General features: G+C 37.8%; 1 protein-coding gene across 16 annotated transcripts in view; it reads left to right on the forward strand.

Moving 5' to 3' along the window:
- Positions 1-16,726, forward strand: part of BBX (BBX high mobility group box domain containing) — a 274,025-nt gene that overhangs the window by 244,857 nt on the left and 12,442 nt on the right. For 12 of the 16 annotated variants that reach the window (XM_038003270.2, XM_073009700.1, XM_038003264.2 and 9 more), the window contains 3 exons: positions 7,147-7,236; positions 8,599-8,658; positions 15,983-16,180. In XM_038003270.2, coding sequence (XP_037859198.1) covers positions 7,147-7,236; positions 8,599-8,658; positions 15,983-16,180 — 348 coding nt within the window. The remainder of the gene's footprint in view (positions 1-7,146; positions 7,237-8,598; positions 8,659-15,982; positions 16,181-16,726) is intronic. The other 4 variants (XM_007985925.3, XM_007985927.3, XM_007985932.3 and 1 more) reach the window with 4 other exon arrangements.

Genomic DNA, 16,726 nt, shown 5'->3' on the forward strand with positions numbered 1-16,726 from the left:
TAATAGCAAATGTCCTTATATTTGGTATTTATTACAGATTTTGACTTTATTTTCTTTAGACAAAATACCCAACATATACACTATGCTGATTGGCAGAAAATCAAATTTTTCACTTCTTGACTTTAAAATGGCTGCTTTTCAGTGGCTACAATTAGATCTTATCTATTTCTTTTCAAGTTTGTCACTTTCTTTTTTTATCTGAAGTTGTCATTTACTTAGAGTAGTTTTATGTGTATAATTTGGGGGGTGGCCAGAAGAAAGGAATTTTAACAATTTAAGTTTACAGAAGCTCTTCTACGTACAAAACTACTATGATTGTTCTTTTTTCATGTTAAAATTGACAAGCTCTATCTGTAGCTTAGTCTTTAAATTACTTTTTAGATTTCTCTGAGTATGATTGGGTCCAAAAATATATATTTCTTTTCTTCTTTTCTAACGTACTGCATACGTCAAATCATTTTGCTTCTGTGAACTACTTCTTTATATCATTCTTCCTATGAGCCAATACCCTTTTATTAAGTTACTTTCCTGCAGGCAAATCACTAGGATCTTTATAATCCCGAGTAGTAATTTTTCTCCTTTCTCCTACTTTTGTTTTCCATGACTGCCTATGTATCATTCAGGTCCACCAGCCTACAGTTTCCTGGGTTGTATAAAATACATGAGGCAGTGATTGCAAACAGATTTTAGAGACATCTGTAATATTAGTGTAGTATGTACATGTGATATATTTTCCTTGTACTTGTTCAATTTATTTTCTTTTCTCTTGTTGCTCACTTTTTCCCAAAGAAGCAAACAAGGAGGCATTTCTAGTTTCGTTTCAAACCACCAGTAGCCAATTTAGAAGCATTCGCTATTGGTTATTTAGAAGGATTGCTTAGTGTAGTCATCAAAAAACACTTGCACAGATTTATGGTATCAGTAATAACAGCAACAGCTGTAATTTCTTGAGCTCTTACTTTGTGATAAGCAATGCATTAAGAGCTTTATTTATTCATGAAATAAGTATTTATTGAGAACCTGTCATGTGCTAAGCACCACTGTAGGCATTTAGATTATATCTGTGAATGAAAACAACCCTACTGCCATCAAGATTACATTATAATGGGGGAACCAGACAATAAATAAGCCTAAACAATAAGCAAAATATATAATTTGTTTGAAGGTGAGACGTACAGTGGAAAAAGAATTGGTTGATAGAGCAACTAGGCAAAAGATCGACAAGAAAAGACTTGAACCAACACTACAAACCAACTAGAACTAACAAACATATAGAACTTTCCACTCAGTAATGGCAGAATGTATATTCTTCACAAGTGTACATGGAACAGTCTCCACAGTAGACCCATATGCTAATCCATAAAACAAACCAATAAATATAAAAGGATTGAAATAATACAGAGTGTGTTCTCTGACAATAGTACAATGAAATTTAAAAATCAGTAGTAGAAAAAAATTGGAGAAACTCACAAATATATAGAAATTAAATGCACTCCTAGATAACCGTCACATCAAAAAAGAAATCAAAGAGAAATCAGAAAGTACTTTGAAGTTAATAAAAATGAAGACATTGTGTAAGAGAATATGAGATGCATCTAAAGCAAAACTTAGAAGGAAAATTATAGCTCTAAATGCCTGTATTAAGAAAGAAATATCAAATAAGTAGCCTAGCCTTCTACTGTAAGACACTCAAAAAAGAAGAGCAAACCAAACTCAAAGGAAGCAGAAGAAAGGAAATAACAAAGATTAGAGAAGTTGTTGATGAAATGAAATTAATTAAATAATATTAAAATAGAGAAAAAATCAATGAAACCAAAAAGTAGTCCTTTGAAAATAACAAAATTGAGAAATTTTAGCTAGATTTACCAAGAAAAAAAAAAAGAAGATTCAAATTATTAGAATCAGAGATGAAATAGAAGATATTACTACTGACTACAGAAATGAAAAGGATTATAAAACAATACTATGAACAACTAAAGCCAATAGATGGGATAACATGTATGAAATGAACAATTACTAGAAAGACACAAACTACTGAAACTGGCTTAAGAAATAGATAATCCTGAGATGTATAGCTAGTAAAGACATTGTACTAGTAATTTTTAAAGTATCTGGAAAAAAAAAAAAAAAAAGCCCAGGCCTAGATGGCATCACCACTGTATTCTACCAAACATTTAAAGAAGAATTTACACCAATTTTTCACGAATGAATCCAGAAATTACAAGAAAAGTGAACACTTCCCAATTCATTCTGTGAGGCCTGTATTACCTTAATGTCAAAGACATTCAAGACATTCTCAAGACAAAGACATCACAAGAAATGAAAACTGCAGGTCAGTATCTCTTACAAATATGAACACAGAAATCCGCAACAAAACACTAGCAAACCAAATTCAGCAACATATAAGAATTATACATCATGACTAAATGGGATTTTACCTCAGGACTACAAGTTTGCTTTAATATTCAAAAGCCAATTAGTGTAACATACTCTACTAATAGAATATAAAACAAAAACCATTTGATCATCTCAATAGATCTAGGAAACGCATTTGATAAAAGTCAGTGCCTTTTTATGATTTAAAAAAATCAAACTAGGATTAAAAGGGAACTTCCTCAACCTGATAAAAGGTATCTACAAAAAATGCACAGCTAACCTGATACTTAATGGTAAAATATTGGATGCTTCCCACTAGGCAAAGGAATAGTACAAGAACGTCCACTCTCACCACTTCTATTCAACATTGTACTAGAGGTTCTAGCCAGGGCAATTAGGTAAGAAATAGAAACAAAAGGTATCTAGATTAGAAAGGAAGAGGTAAAATTATCTTTATTCTCAGATAACATGACTTTCTATGTAGACAATCCTAAGGAATCCACCAAAAAAACTATTACAGCTAATAAATGAGTTTAGTAGAGCTGCAGGTTATAAGATCATTAGATAAAACTTAATTGTATTTTGATACACTTGAACAATGAACAATCTAAAAATGAGATTAGGAACACAATTCCATTTACAGTAGCATCAAAAAGAATAAAGTACTTAGAAAGAAATTTAACAGACAAAAGTACAGTATAATGAAACCTACGAAACATTGTTGAAACAAATATGATAGAAATTAATAGAAAAACATCCCATGTTCATGGATTGGAGGACTTCTTATTGTTAAGATGGAAACACTCTCCCAAATTGATATACAGATTCAACCCAACCCCTCTTAGAATCCCAGCTGACTTCTTTGTAGAAATTGACAAATGAGCCTAAAATTAACGTGGAATTGCAAGATATTCAGAAGAACCAAAACAACCTTAAAAGAGAAAAAAGTAGTAGTTGATTTCAAAACTAATTACAAAACAATGGTAATCAAGAGAGTGTTGTACTGGAATAAAGATAAACATATATAAATCAGTGGGATGGAATTGGTAGACAACCTGTCATAAACCCATACATTTTTGGTCAACTAATTTTCAACAAGGGTACCAAGAATACCCAATGAGAACAATCAGTAGAGTCTTTCCAAAAATGATGCTGGATCAACTGGGTATCTATATTCAAATAAAGTTGGACACTTACCTCATATGATATACAAAATTTAACTTAAAATAGATCAAAGACTTAAATGTTAAAGCTAAAACAATAAAACTTTCAAAGCAAATGGGCAAATCTTTATAACCTCAGATTTGGCAGTGAATCCTTAAATATGATACCAAAAGCCCAAGCAACAAAAGACAAAATAGATAAATTGGACTGTATCAAAATTTAAATCTTCTGTGCTTCAAAGAACACTGCCAAGAAAGTGAAAAGACATCCCACAGAATGGGAGAAAATATTTGCAAATCACATATCTGATAAGAAACTTTTATCTAAACTATATAAGGAATGTTTACAACTCGGCAGTAAAAAAGACAGCTCATAAAAACGAGCAAATGATCTGAATAGATAATTCTCCGAAGAAGATATATAGCAAGTACATGGCCGATAAGTACATGAAAATACAGTTAATATCATCAGTCATCAGGGAAATGCATATCAAAACCACAATGGGAAAGATACCATTTCACATCCTTAGGATGGCCATAATAAAAACAACAGATAATAACAAATGTTGACAAAGATGTAGAGAAATTGAAATCCTTATACACTGCTAGTGGGAATGCGAAATTGTGCAGCTGCTTTCTTAGACAGTCTAGTAGGTCCTCAAAAGGCTAAACACAGAGTTACCACATGACCCAGCAAGTCCCTTTCTAAGTATATGCCCTAAGAAATGAACACCTGTGTCCCACACAAAAGCTTATACTTGAATGTTTTTAACAGTGTTATTTATAATAGTCAAAAGGTAAAAATAATCCCAATGTCCACCAACTGTTTTTTGTTGTTGTTGTTGTTTTTCTGAGACAGAGTCTCGCTGTCACCAGAATGGAGTGCAGTGGTATGATCTCAGATCACTGCAGGCTCTGCCTCCTGGATTCAAGTGATTCTCCTGCCACAGCCTCCTGAGTAGCTGGGACTACAGACGCATGCCACCACACTCAGCTAATTTTTGTATTTTTAATAGAGATGGGGCTTCACCATGTTGGCCAGGATGGTCTTGATCTCTTGACCTCATGATCTACCTGCTTTGGCCTCCCAAAGTGCTGGGATTATAGGTGTGAGCCACTGTGCCTGGCCCACCAACTGTTGAATGAATAAACAGTCCATTAAATGGAATATTATTCAGCCCTGATACATGCTATAGCATGGAAGAGCCTTGAACACATTATGCTAAGTCAAAAATCACATTATATGATTCTGTTTATATGAAATTTCCAGAATAGGCAAATCTATAGAGACAGAAAGGAGATTAGAGGTTGCTTAGGGAAAGGGGGAATACAGGTATGGGAGGAGTAATATTAAAAAGGTTTGAAATTTATTTTTGAGGTGATGAAATGTTCAGAAATTGGTGCCAGTTGCAAATGTCTGAATATAAACACAAGTTGCATACGTTAAATGGATGAATTGTATGGTATGTTAATTCTATTTCAACAAAGCTGTTTTTAAAGATCAGTTAAAAGAATAGGTTTGTGAGGGAATGGGAGATCAAGCGATGGGCATAGGATTGGCTTGCAGTTTTATATAGAGTGGTCTGAAGGTAGTTAAGTAAAGCCTTGAAGGAGGTGAGGAAGTTAGCCGTGCGGACATCTTGGAGAAGAACATTTTCTAGGCAGGGTAATGGCTGGTTCAGAGATCCTAAAGTCAGGAACACTGAGACTACATGTGCAGGGGACTGCCAGGAGGCCCATGCAGCTAGAGAGACTCAAAAGGAGAGGAGTGGCAGGATGTGAGGTTATGGAGGTAATGGAGCTCTGGATCTCTAAAGTCCTTGTAAGATAGTGTAAGATTGCTGACTTTTCACATACACTCAATGTAAGAGGTCTGGCTGGGGTGATGCATTTTTGAGTCTTCAACCTATAGCTGGTATTTATTTTATTTATTTTACTTTATTTTATTTTAAAGCCCTGAGATTAGAGGTAATCACCAGATGAGTGAGAATAGAGAAGAGGACAAGGACCAAGCCCAGAACTTTCCAAAATTAAGAGGTCAGGGAAAAGAATAAGCAAAGGAGACAGAGGGAAAGATCAGTGATGGAGAAGAGAAAAGAAGAGAAGGTGGTATCCTAGAAGCCCAATGAAGGAGGCATTCAAGGCAGAGGGTGTGGCTGTAGTGGTCAGGAGCTACAGGAACAGCCGGTGCAGTAAGGACCCACAGTTGGCCTTCACAGCATAGGGGTGGGTACTGGATGACCTCTTGAAGAGCAGTTGTTCCATGAGTGGCAAGGCAGAAACCTAGTTGTAGTGAGTTTAAGACAGAATGAGGTTGGTCACAATGGCTCGCACCTGTAATACCAGCATTTTGGGAGGCCAAGGTGGGTGGATTGCTTGAGCCCAGCCTGGACAACATGGCAAAACCCCGACTTTACAAAAAAAAAAAATACAAAAAATTAGCCAAGCCTGGTGATCCCCACCTGTAGTCCTAGTTACTCAGGAGGCTGAGGTGAGAGGATTGCTTGAGCCCAGGAGGTGGAGGTTGCAGTGAGCCAAGATCATGCCACTGTACTCCAGCCTGGTGACAGAATGAGACCCTGTCTCAAAGAAAGAGAGAGAGACAGAGAAAGAAAAAGAAAGAAAGAAGGGAAAGAGAGAAGCTGGAGACAGCATGGGCAACCCTTCTGTGGAATTTTTGCTACAGGAGGAATGAAGAACTAAGGCAGTAAGTGATGTGAGGGAAGTTTGGTTACAAGCCACCTTTTTCTTTTCTACGTTAAAAGAAATTATGTTTGTATACTGATGGAATGGCCCATTAGAGAGGGAGAAATGATGGTGTTGAGCTGGATAAGGATGGTGGGGCTATGCCATGGGTGGAGGAACTGACCAGAGAGGAGCGTAAGATGCTTCACTTGTGGCCAGAAGGCAGAGCGTGTAGTTGCAGCTGTTGGTAGGCGGAGAGATGCCACAGGAGCTTTGGGGAGGTCAGCGCTGTTGCTGGTATTTCTGATTGTTCACTGAAGAAAATCTGAATTCTGTTTCTTTATCTGAAAAAAACTAAGAATCTGAAACATCTCCCCCTTCCACCCAGAATAAAGTTTTTTGGCAAATATTTTCAATTTTTAAGTCACTTTTTTCTTCCTAGGTTATCCTCAGAAAAGGCCAGAAAGCTGTCTAATGCTGTCAGGTCAACTGCTGTCCTGAAAGTGCTATCCTTGTAGTGAAAAGCAGTTTCGTTGGAGACATAAAACACATATGCCATCCTTTCCTTCATGGTATTTAGGAGTCTAAAGTAAAATCTTTTCTGTATTACATACTCTAGCCATTTTGCTGTTATTGGTTGTAGTTTGTTTCTACTCACTGTATCTGCAGTTTCTGCTTAGGGAGTCTCAGCCCTAATGGAGGCTTTGCCCAATACATTTCTAAGGAAAATCTCCCTGGGTTTAAATAAGCCTAAAGAAGGGGGTCGAGCACCATTTAAATAAGTGAAGATGCAAGATGACATTTCTTGAGACTCAGTTTGCTTATTCTATAGGAGGGAGGAGGGTGGAATTGTTGAGAAATACACAATTTTTTTATGAAACATTGTGAATTTAAAATATATTTATATTAATATTGTCTGTAGGTCCTTTCCAGTCTCAGAAAAAGAACTTATTCCACAAAATTGTCAGCAAATATAAGCACAAAAAGGAGAAGCCCAATGTTCCGGAAAAAGGTATTGGTGCCCTCCATCCTCCATGAAGGGTTCTTGGTCACCTCCATTGTGATTCATCTTTGAGTAATGCTTCCATGCACTGCGTTTGCCTTGTCCTCCCCTGTGCTTGCTTCAGTGCCATCAGCTCTTGACGCGGGTGTTTTCATTCTTTCTGGACTCTGCAGCTAATTGCAAATCTCCCTTCACTTGGATTCCTATTCAATCCATATTTGTCTCTATTTTCAGAGCCCCATATGAATCCTAAAATTGCTTCTTCTCATCTGTATTTGGTGCGTTTTGCAATTCAGTCTTCTTGACCACTTATCCATTTATTTTCCTTGACTATTCTTGGTTTTCACATGTTTGGCAGCCCTTCATACCATGACCACATTTTCCTACTTCATGAAATCTTAAGAGTTTATTATTCATGTAAAAGTGCCACCGTTTCTGTACTTCCTCTGACACTTGAGGATTCTTGTGGACCCTTTTCTCCACTCTTAAGTTGTAACCTGACTCTTTTTCCCCCACTTCTCATTTGCCAGGCTCTTCTTCCAACCTCCTTCAGTCACATGCCTGTTATTTGAAAGGGCGGTAGAGACTGATTGCACTCTGTCCCCTCTTTACTCGGAACGTCTGTCTCATTGGTATGATCTTGATGAGCCTTTAAACCTCTTCAGGGCTCATCTTAAGATCTCTTTCTTCCCACAGTGCAGGACTCCTTTTCTTATTGCACATGAAAGATAAATCTTCCCATCTGGCTCAGTGCAGCCAAGTATTCTGTAGGTCAGGTTTTCTTTAGCATCTCCCTGCATGTTAGTGTCGTGAGTGCCATAAACCAACTCATCCGGTGCCCATTTGCATCCTACTTGCATGGCCAGATGTGAAGCATTCCGTGTTTCTTGAATGAGGCTTTAAACGCAGCTGTCTCCTGTGTGTAGACATGTGTGCCTGTATGTTCCTGTGTGTAACCTTTTACTTAATTTGGGCTTTCTTTTCACTTCCACTTCAGCTTCGTAGTTTTGTTTTGTATATTGATATTATTTTTTCTTCTGCTTCCAGGAAAGAAACACTATTCATTAGGTGAAAACATCAGCTTTTTTCGTTCTCTTTTACTGATCTTCAGATTACTTTGATTAAAGTTACAGAAATAATCCAACACTATACTTCGTAAAAGACAAAAATTTTATTTTTAATCCATTTTCTGTACAGCCTCATTATTTTAGTTGGCAAATACAATTTTAAGAATTAAGTAATTGAAATAAAATTCAGCTTCATTTGTGTGATGTTTCAAAAGTTAGTTTGTATATCATCTTGTTTTTGTAGTGTGGCTATCTACTAATAGTAGAGTTTCACTTTTCTCTCCTTTTCTGTCATTGTTTTTAGGAAGTGGGGATAAATGGTCAAACAAGCAACTCTTCTTGGATGCCATTCACCCTACAGAAGGTAAGACAAACAATATTATTTAATTTCAGACAATCGGAGCTGGAAATGACGTAAGTTGTATAGGTTTTGAAAAGGTATAATTTATATAGGTTCAACCAACAACATTAGACTTATGTGTTCATAATTAGGTTATTTTTAATTTTCACATCAAAACTGCTGTCTGGGGGACTCCTGCCAAGGGTCAGACAATGTGTCATGTGGTGTTTAATCTGTTAAAGGGCAATTTGTAACCTTTGAATCGCATTAATCAGAGATTAGAGTTTTTCATAGCTAAATATATTCAGCGTTGCAGTTCATGTTGCAGGCAGATGCTTATGCCCAGTGGGAGTTGGAATAACAACCTGGTTGGCTGGGCATGGGCAGGCCTGCAGGAGTAACTTCTGACCTGGATGTTTTCCTAGCCCATTAAAAATGAAACACCCCAGCAAGGCACAGTGGCTCATGTCTGTAATCCCAGTACCTCAAGAGGCCGACGCGAGCAGATCATGAGGTCAGGAGTTCGAGACTAGCCTAACCAACATGGTGAAACCCCGTCTCTACTAAAAATACAAAAATTAGTTGGCTGTGGTGGCGCGTGCCTATAATCCCAGCTACTCAGGAGGCTGAGGCAGGAGAATCACTTGAACCCAGGAGGCGGAAGTTTCAGTGAGCCAAGATCGTACCACTGTACTGCAGCCTGGACAACAACAACAACAACAAAAGAACAGAACACCCCGAGGCTTATGGGTAGCCCAAGAAAAATCCAATATTAACTAGTCATGTTATAGGTCCTAGGTACAGATTTGATTTTGAAATTTCTCATGGCCATATTTATTTGTGACTTTATATAATTACTGTTAAACATTGAGCCCTTAGGTAAAGCCTAATTTCTTCAATGGTTAAGAGGCCACCTGTCCCTTCTTCCTATTAATTCTTTGCTTTTCATTGCAGATATTTTAAAAGAGCTGACGTTTTTGTAGTGCTTAATTAGGAGTCACTTCATTTGAAAACTAGAAGGGATTTTAGAGATCATTCGTTTCGACTCCTTTGATTCACTTATATCCAGAAATGGGAACTTCATAACCTAGTCCACGTCTTTTGACTCTCAAATATGCTATCATTCCTTTACTGAAAATGAGAAAAAAATAAAATGCACAATTGACCTAAGTCACTTATCGGAAATATTCATGTTTTTAAGAGAGCTAACAAAACTGGTCAAGTTTGAGTTCATGGTAAACGTAAGTATTTTTGGTTTATTAGGCATCGTTTACATGAGCCACATCAGCTTCCATGTCATTTTACTTTTCCAGAAAACGCCAGCACTGCATCTGTTATCTCACTTGCTAATTCACATTCACAACCTCTATGGAATATTCTGCTTCAGTGCTGGCAAAACAAAATATGAATTGTGCTGTTCACAGCATTAAATCCTAACATCCTTAAATTGATACATTAGCTCTTGTATATTTTAAAAATATATTCCATATAGTTTTTATAAATGTAAGGCGCTGATGAACTAGCAGAAGAGTTTGAAGGACGTCTAGGACCACTTTACTCTTTACTTAAAATGATACTGTTCTACATACTTTGTTCTGTTGTTTAAATACTGAGAACCCTACAGAGGTACCAGAGCAAGTGCAGTGTGGTAGAAAGAGCACTTACCTGGGCATTAGGAAATCTGGGTTCTAGTCTCAGACCTGCTACTGATCAGCATTTTTCAGTAGGACATATTGTTTAACCTCACTAGGATTACTCTCCGCATTGGTATTAAGTATGTATATAATTTGTGTGTTTAGAGATTGGGTGAATGATGAGATGTAGTAGTACACAGACTGTAAATTCTGTTTCCCCTATAACACTTGATAATGATTTTATTGCTCTGGTATCTTGAGTAAGTATTGTGATACTAGAAGTACTATATTCTGTAGCCCTAACTTTCTGCTTTTGGGGGCATAAAAGTAAATCACTTTTGAGTCTTATCGGCAGTCCCAGGCTTTAGTAGAAATACAGTTATTATTGGTGATATTTAATTATATTTATTATTAATGTATATGAAACAACTTTTGGAGTATATGCACTGAAAAACGCACGTCCATTATTTAGTGTAGAGTACAAACTCATTTTATTTGGCCAGGAAAAACAGGAATCAATTTGAGCATCAGAAATTACTAGTAATTTAAAGTAACCATTTTTGTTTTTTTATTTTCTTACTATCTCCAACATTTACTTGTTTGTGTAGTGACTATGTGCTTTGTGACTTTTCTAGGCCTTTACTCCTTTCTCTCATCTATGACTATATCATTGCTTATTGAAACTTCACCTTGGAGAGGTTATAAATACATGACAGAAAACATAACAATAGTATAGAATAATTTTAACATGCGTAAGGTTAAAATCCTGCTCAAATGTTAGGCAGGAATTGTTTGTAGCTGATGTCTTTAATAGAAATATTGAGTCAACTGACCCTATGTAACTGTTCAGCTATTCTGACTTCTGCTAAAGTAGATGACTTCAAGTTCACTATGTTTTCTTTATACCACCCTGTGTACAGGCACCTTGCAATCTTTTTTATTTCAAAATATCAGAAATATTTAGATGCTTAGTAATATGTGGGGTTTTTTTTTTTTTTTTTTTTTTGAGACAGAGTCTCGCTCTGTCGCCCGGGCTGGAGTGCAGTGGCCGGATCTCAGCTCACTGCAAGCTCCGCCTCCCGAGTTCACGCCATTCTCCTGCCTCAGCCTCCCGAGTAGCTGGGACTACAGGCGCCCGCCACCTCAGCCGGCTAGTTTTTTGTATTTTGTTAGTAGAGACGGGGTTTCACCGTGTTAGCCAGGATGGTCTCGATCTGCTGACCTCGTGATCCGCCCGTCTCGGCCTCCCAAAGTGCTGGGATTACAGGCTTGAGCCACCGCGCCCCGCCAGTAATACGTTTAAATGCTAAGTTTATAATGTGTCTTAAGCTCTGGGCTTTTACAATTCAAAATTGTTAAACCACTTTCTGAAATTTTGGTATATATGTATAAAAAAAATTGTCCACAGCCTGGAATTAAAGGTGGGATTTTCAAATAAACCAAGAACACCTACCTGCTACCTCTGCCACTGTGTTTATCTTTCCACCTAGTTATGGTGTCATGTGTTCATGTTTTAAACTGGAAGTTTCTAATTGCAGTAATAATGATGATGATAACTAACATTCCCACTTTATAGTTTAAGGAGGCTTTCATATATATATATTTTAATTTCATCTTAACAGCATTCCCAGTGAGTTAAGGAGGGTTTATCAGCTGCGAATTCATGGTAAGGAATTATGACCCGAGCAACACAAGCAGACAGGGAAGAAACCATGTCTCCATTTAAGTACATAGGCTACTACATTTTCCGTTCTTCATCTATGTAGACTTTTAACCCTCATTTGGGTCAGGTATTGAAAATATAAATGGTATTTCACAAGGGCAAAAAAAAAACCTAGGACTAAGAATCTCTGTTAAAATTTGCTTCTTTGCAATGCATAAATCTCATTACAGGCAAGAAAATTCTAGTTTATAGTTAAATTTTTACACACGATCCACAGTGCCCAGTGTAACTCGATCTCTTTTCTTAAGTTTGAAATAGTTGCTATATAACTTCAGCAAAGTCTCCCAGGATGTTGGATAAGGCTCATTCGTTTCTTTTTCCTGTGTTCTATTCAGCATCTGACTACCGTTTCAGCTCATGGGAGACCTACCAAAGGCAATTAGATTCCAGATCTGGCTATAATCATTTCAGTGCAAGTTTGAAACCCCAGTTGGAATGTGAATTCATGACTCTGGAGCACTCTAGTGGCCTCGTGGGGTACAATACAAGAGCAATGCTGCTTTCCCAGAAAACCTACTCCACATTTTGGGATCAGAGTTTGGAAAACAAGATGATCTCTTATTGCTACATTCCTGATGTGGCTCCAGGAGTGAGCTTGCATTATCACTCTCAGATGATACGTACCAAGTGTGTTATGGTTATTGTTTTGGGTATAAAAACTAGCCCTGTGGACTTGTTCTAAAGTGCTCGGGTAGTTTTGTGTGCTCAATTAAAAGCCGGAAAAGAAATGACTAATTTGTTTTGGAGCCACAAAGCCTTTCTTTTCTTACATTTCCATTAAGTTGGGGGTTGTCGGGGGGAACTGGCTTGCTATCTTTGTACTCAGCTTTTGTGCTTGTTTCCCTCTCGGAACTGTTTTCATCTCATGTCCCTCACCACCAAGCTTTGGTTTGCTTTGCCAGTGTCGTTGGACTCAGATCTACTGTTTCGTTCCAGAAAACTGCTTCTTGGACACAGTCCCATCTGCCTTCCCTAATTCTTCTGTCTTAGGGGAAGGGTCTCCCTGAGGGCTGATCCTGAAGGCTGTCCTCAGTCTAAACCACCAAACAAGACAGTATGTGCTGGGGTTAACCCTTGGGAACTTATGAGAACTTCTGACATAGTCTCTCTTTTTTTTTTTTTTTTCGCCTCTTCCACTTGGTCTGCAGTCTGATTCACTCCTTTACTTTCCTCCAATATACTGACCCCTGGGACTTGAGTATTGCTGGCCTGCTTTGGGCCCCAGACTCTTTGCCTGCTGGTTTCCGAGCTTTCCCTAGTCGGTCTGGTTTTAGGCAGAAAATGTACCTCCATTTGCAATCAACCCTTTTGCAGCTGTGCCTTACGCTTCTTACTGTGTTTTTACCAATTCATCTGGAACAAACTAGAAAAGGAACAACCATTAAGTAGAAATGAAACCATTTGAAGGCTCACCAAACAAACAAGAACAGTGCTAGTCACGGGAGTACCGTTTCCCAGCCTGTGACTCTGGAGCTGACTGGTGGCTTCTTGTTGTTGCCTCTGGCCAGATCTCTGATTGTAACCTATGTAGCAAAATTATTTTAGGGCTAGATGGCTCCTTTAAAGCTAATATAGTCCAACCTCCATCTCTGAATGAAGAAACAGAGGCTCATGGTCGGTCGGACTGCAGTTAGTAAATTTAAAAGTCAGGAGTAGAATTCTGGTCTCTCTGTGACTGTTACTTCCATTACCCCATGGTCTCTGTGTGAAAAGCAAGTCATCTTTCCCAGCCGACTTGGCCTTTTTCTGGTATCCATGCCTTTTCGTTTACCTCCTTGGTTCTTTCCACAGTCAGTTCTGATGTAAGATATGATGCACCTTTCCATCTTTGGAACCCCACTATATACCCTTATTTCTACATGTTCTATACTTTCCTGGGAAGGGGAAGTAGAAAAGGGAAGAGGTTAATGTTCTTTCTGGAATGTCCATCCACAATGTAGTGATTCTATTGGAGAGGTGAACAAGACTCCTTCTGTAATCAGAAGGGACAGCTGATGGATCTGGATAAGAAATTAGAAATCTTGAAGCTTGTGAATGTGCAATAGATGTTATTTAATGCTCATTGTAAATTCAGATTTTGGGCTTCTTTATACTTAAAGGAGGCTTTGAATTTTAAGGCTAAAATAGAATCGTGCAACTTCTTGGGAGTGTTTCTAAGCAAATTATTTTTTATTTTGCTGGAAACTTTTATTGAAGTTTAAACTAAAAAAAAAAAAAAATCTTAAAATATGTACCACCACTGGCCTATGTTAAGCTAAATATCAAAATATAAATATTCTAAGACTAAGTATCATAACTGAATAAATTAATCCACCATCGAGGTAGATCTGTTTGACCTAGGAATAGATCTGCAATCTAAAAGGAGTATTTTTTCTGACTTTTGATTACTTACTTGAAAAGGTGTTTGGGAGCATTGCCAAGTAGTTTTTTAAAACAACTGTTATCTTAAGCCTGTCTCCACACAGCCATCTGTTATGCAATATTGAGGTAAGGCCAAACCACAAATGATGGCGTGATTTCTGCTTTACATACTTTCTTTTGATGTAATTGAAATTATTTCCCACTTGTTTAGGAATGTGAAGTCTGGAATCAGCCCTTCTTTTGAAACATATTTTAAAGACAAGGTGCCATGATTTCCAGGACAAAAAAAAATCTTATTAATTCATAGCCTTCTTTCTTGAGGATGTACCTAAGTCCATTAAACACCTAGATTAAACATTTTAAATGAGGGCAGTACAAGTGTTTATACCCATAAGTTCATTTTTTCACACCCTGAGTCGTTCTTGCTCTAGTTTTTTTCCTCTTATTTTAGTTTATCTTCCAAATATATATATACACACACACATATATATCTGCCTTCAGATATGCCTCCTCTGGATTTAGTTTGCTTAGGGCTTGTCATGTCTGACATTAGTTTTCTGACCCACATTCTCCTTTTATTTGTCAAAAATGACTTCTATGTCTATCCTAAGAAATTGGATAGTTAAAAATTATGAAAGTGCTTCTTTTCCCTGCTTAAAAGCCCTTGGGTCACTAGAATTTCTTTAAAGTCCCAATCATAAAACTCAACTGTATTATACCCCTAAACACTTACTAAACTCACAGCTACACATCTTTTCTTACTTTTAAGTTAAGGTCAGGAGGGGGCAAACTGCCAAGAACATGAGTATATAAGAAAAGACACAAGCATCCCCAATCTATGTAAACCAGGAGAAGTCTGTGGTACAGGTGTCTTCCTTGCTCTTGACAGAGTGACTCAGAATATAGGAGTGTGCTGTCAAATGATTTATTGGGGTTACAATTAGGATACCTAAAACTAGCCCCTCCACAAGCCAGGATGACATGTGGGACTTCATTAAATTATCTCACTAAGTGTATTCCTTGTTTTAGAATTCAGTGAATGAAAGAGAGTTTCTTTCCTTGGCATGCTGGCTTCAACAATATTTGTCCTGTCCTTACTGCACAGTCAATCTACATGAAACAAAGGCCTCAGTTTCTTTTCTGATCAATTCAACCTGGTGCTTGGAAGCAAATGTCCCAACCAAAAATATAAATTTAAGAAGTACATATTTAATTTTACTGTCCTCTGAAGAAAGAAATTTCTTTTACCAGCCTCTCCAGGCCAACTGGCCAAAAGGATCTCTCAGATAGGGACCCTGATCACAGCTAGGACTTGGGGTCTGTGAGGACATAATTTACTCAGATTTACCTAAATTATCGTCCCCACCAATGTGCAACATCCAAAGACTTAGAAAATGTAAAAAAGAGTGGGTATCTTAATTCACTGCATTTAATTTATCAAACAAATATCAATTGGTAGTAAACAAGTTACGGGCAATGTTTTATTTCGTTTTTTCCATCAATACTTTGAAAACTCTGAGTGTAAATTCTCCATTCAGATGGGTCAGAAATTTAGATATGTTTCCTTCTAAGAGCAATGTTGGTGCCTTCTGTTTTTGTGCATAACTATGCATGGTATTTCCTATTTCAGCCATATTTTCAGAAGACAGAAACACCACGGAGCCTGTTCATAAGGTTAAAAATATCCCATCCATTTTCAACACTCCAGAGCCAACAACAATGCAAGAACCTTTGGTGGGCAGCCAAAAGAGAAAAGCAAGGAAAACCAAGATTACACACCTTGTCAGGACAGCAGATGGCCGGGTATCACCAGCAGGAGGTACTTTGGGTAAGAAGAGAGAGCTTTAGACCAGAGGCATCCAATTTTTTGGCTTCCCTGGGCCACATTGGAAGAATTGTCTTGGGCCTCAAATAAAATACACTAACAATAGCCAATGAGCTAAACAAACAAACAAACAAAACAAAAAAGAACAGGTCAGGCGCGGTGGCTCACGCCTGTAATCCCAACACTTTGGGAGGCCGAGGCGGGTGGATCACGAGGTCAGGAGATCGAGACCATCCTGGCTAACACAGTAAAATCCCATCTCTACTAAAAATACAAAAAATTAGCTGGGCGTGGTGACGTGCGCCTGGAGTCCTAGCTACTCGGGAGGCTGAGGCAGGATAATGGCGTGAACCTGTGATTGGAGGTTACAGTGAGCCGAGTTCGCACCACTGCACTCCAGCCTGGGCGACAAAGTAAGACTCTGTCTCAAAACAACAACAACAACAAAAAAACGCGAAAAAATCTCAGAATGTTTTAAGAAAGTTTACAAATTTGTGTTGGGCTGCATTCAAAGCTGTCCCAGGCCACATGCAGCCTTCAGGCCGTGGG

The sequence above is a fragment of the Chlorocebus sabaeus genome, chromosome 22 (assembly GCF_047675955.1).
Source record: "Chlorocebus sabaeus isolate Y175 chromosome 22, mChlSab1.0.hap1, whole genome shotgun sequence".
NCBI lineage: Eukaryota > Metazoa > Chordata > Mammalia > Primates > Cercopithecidae > Chlorocebus > Chlorocebus sabaeus.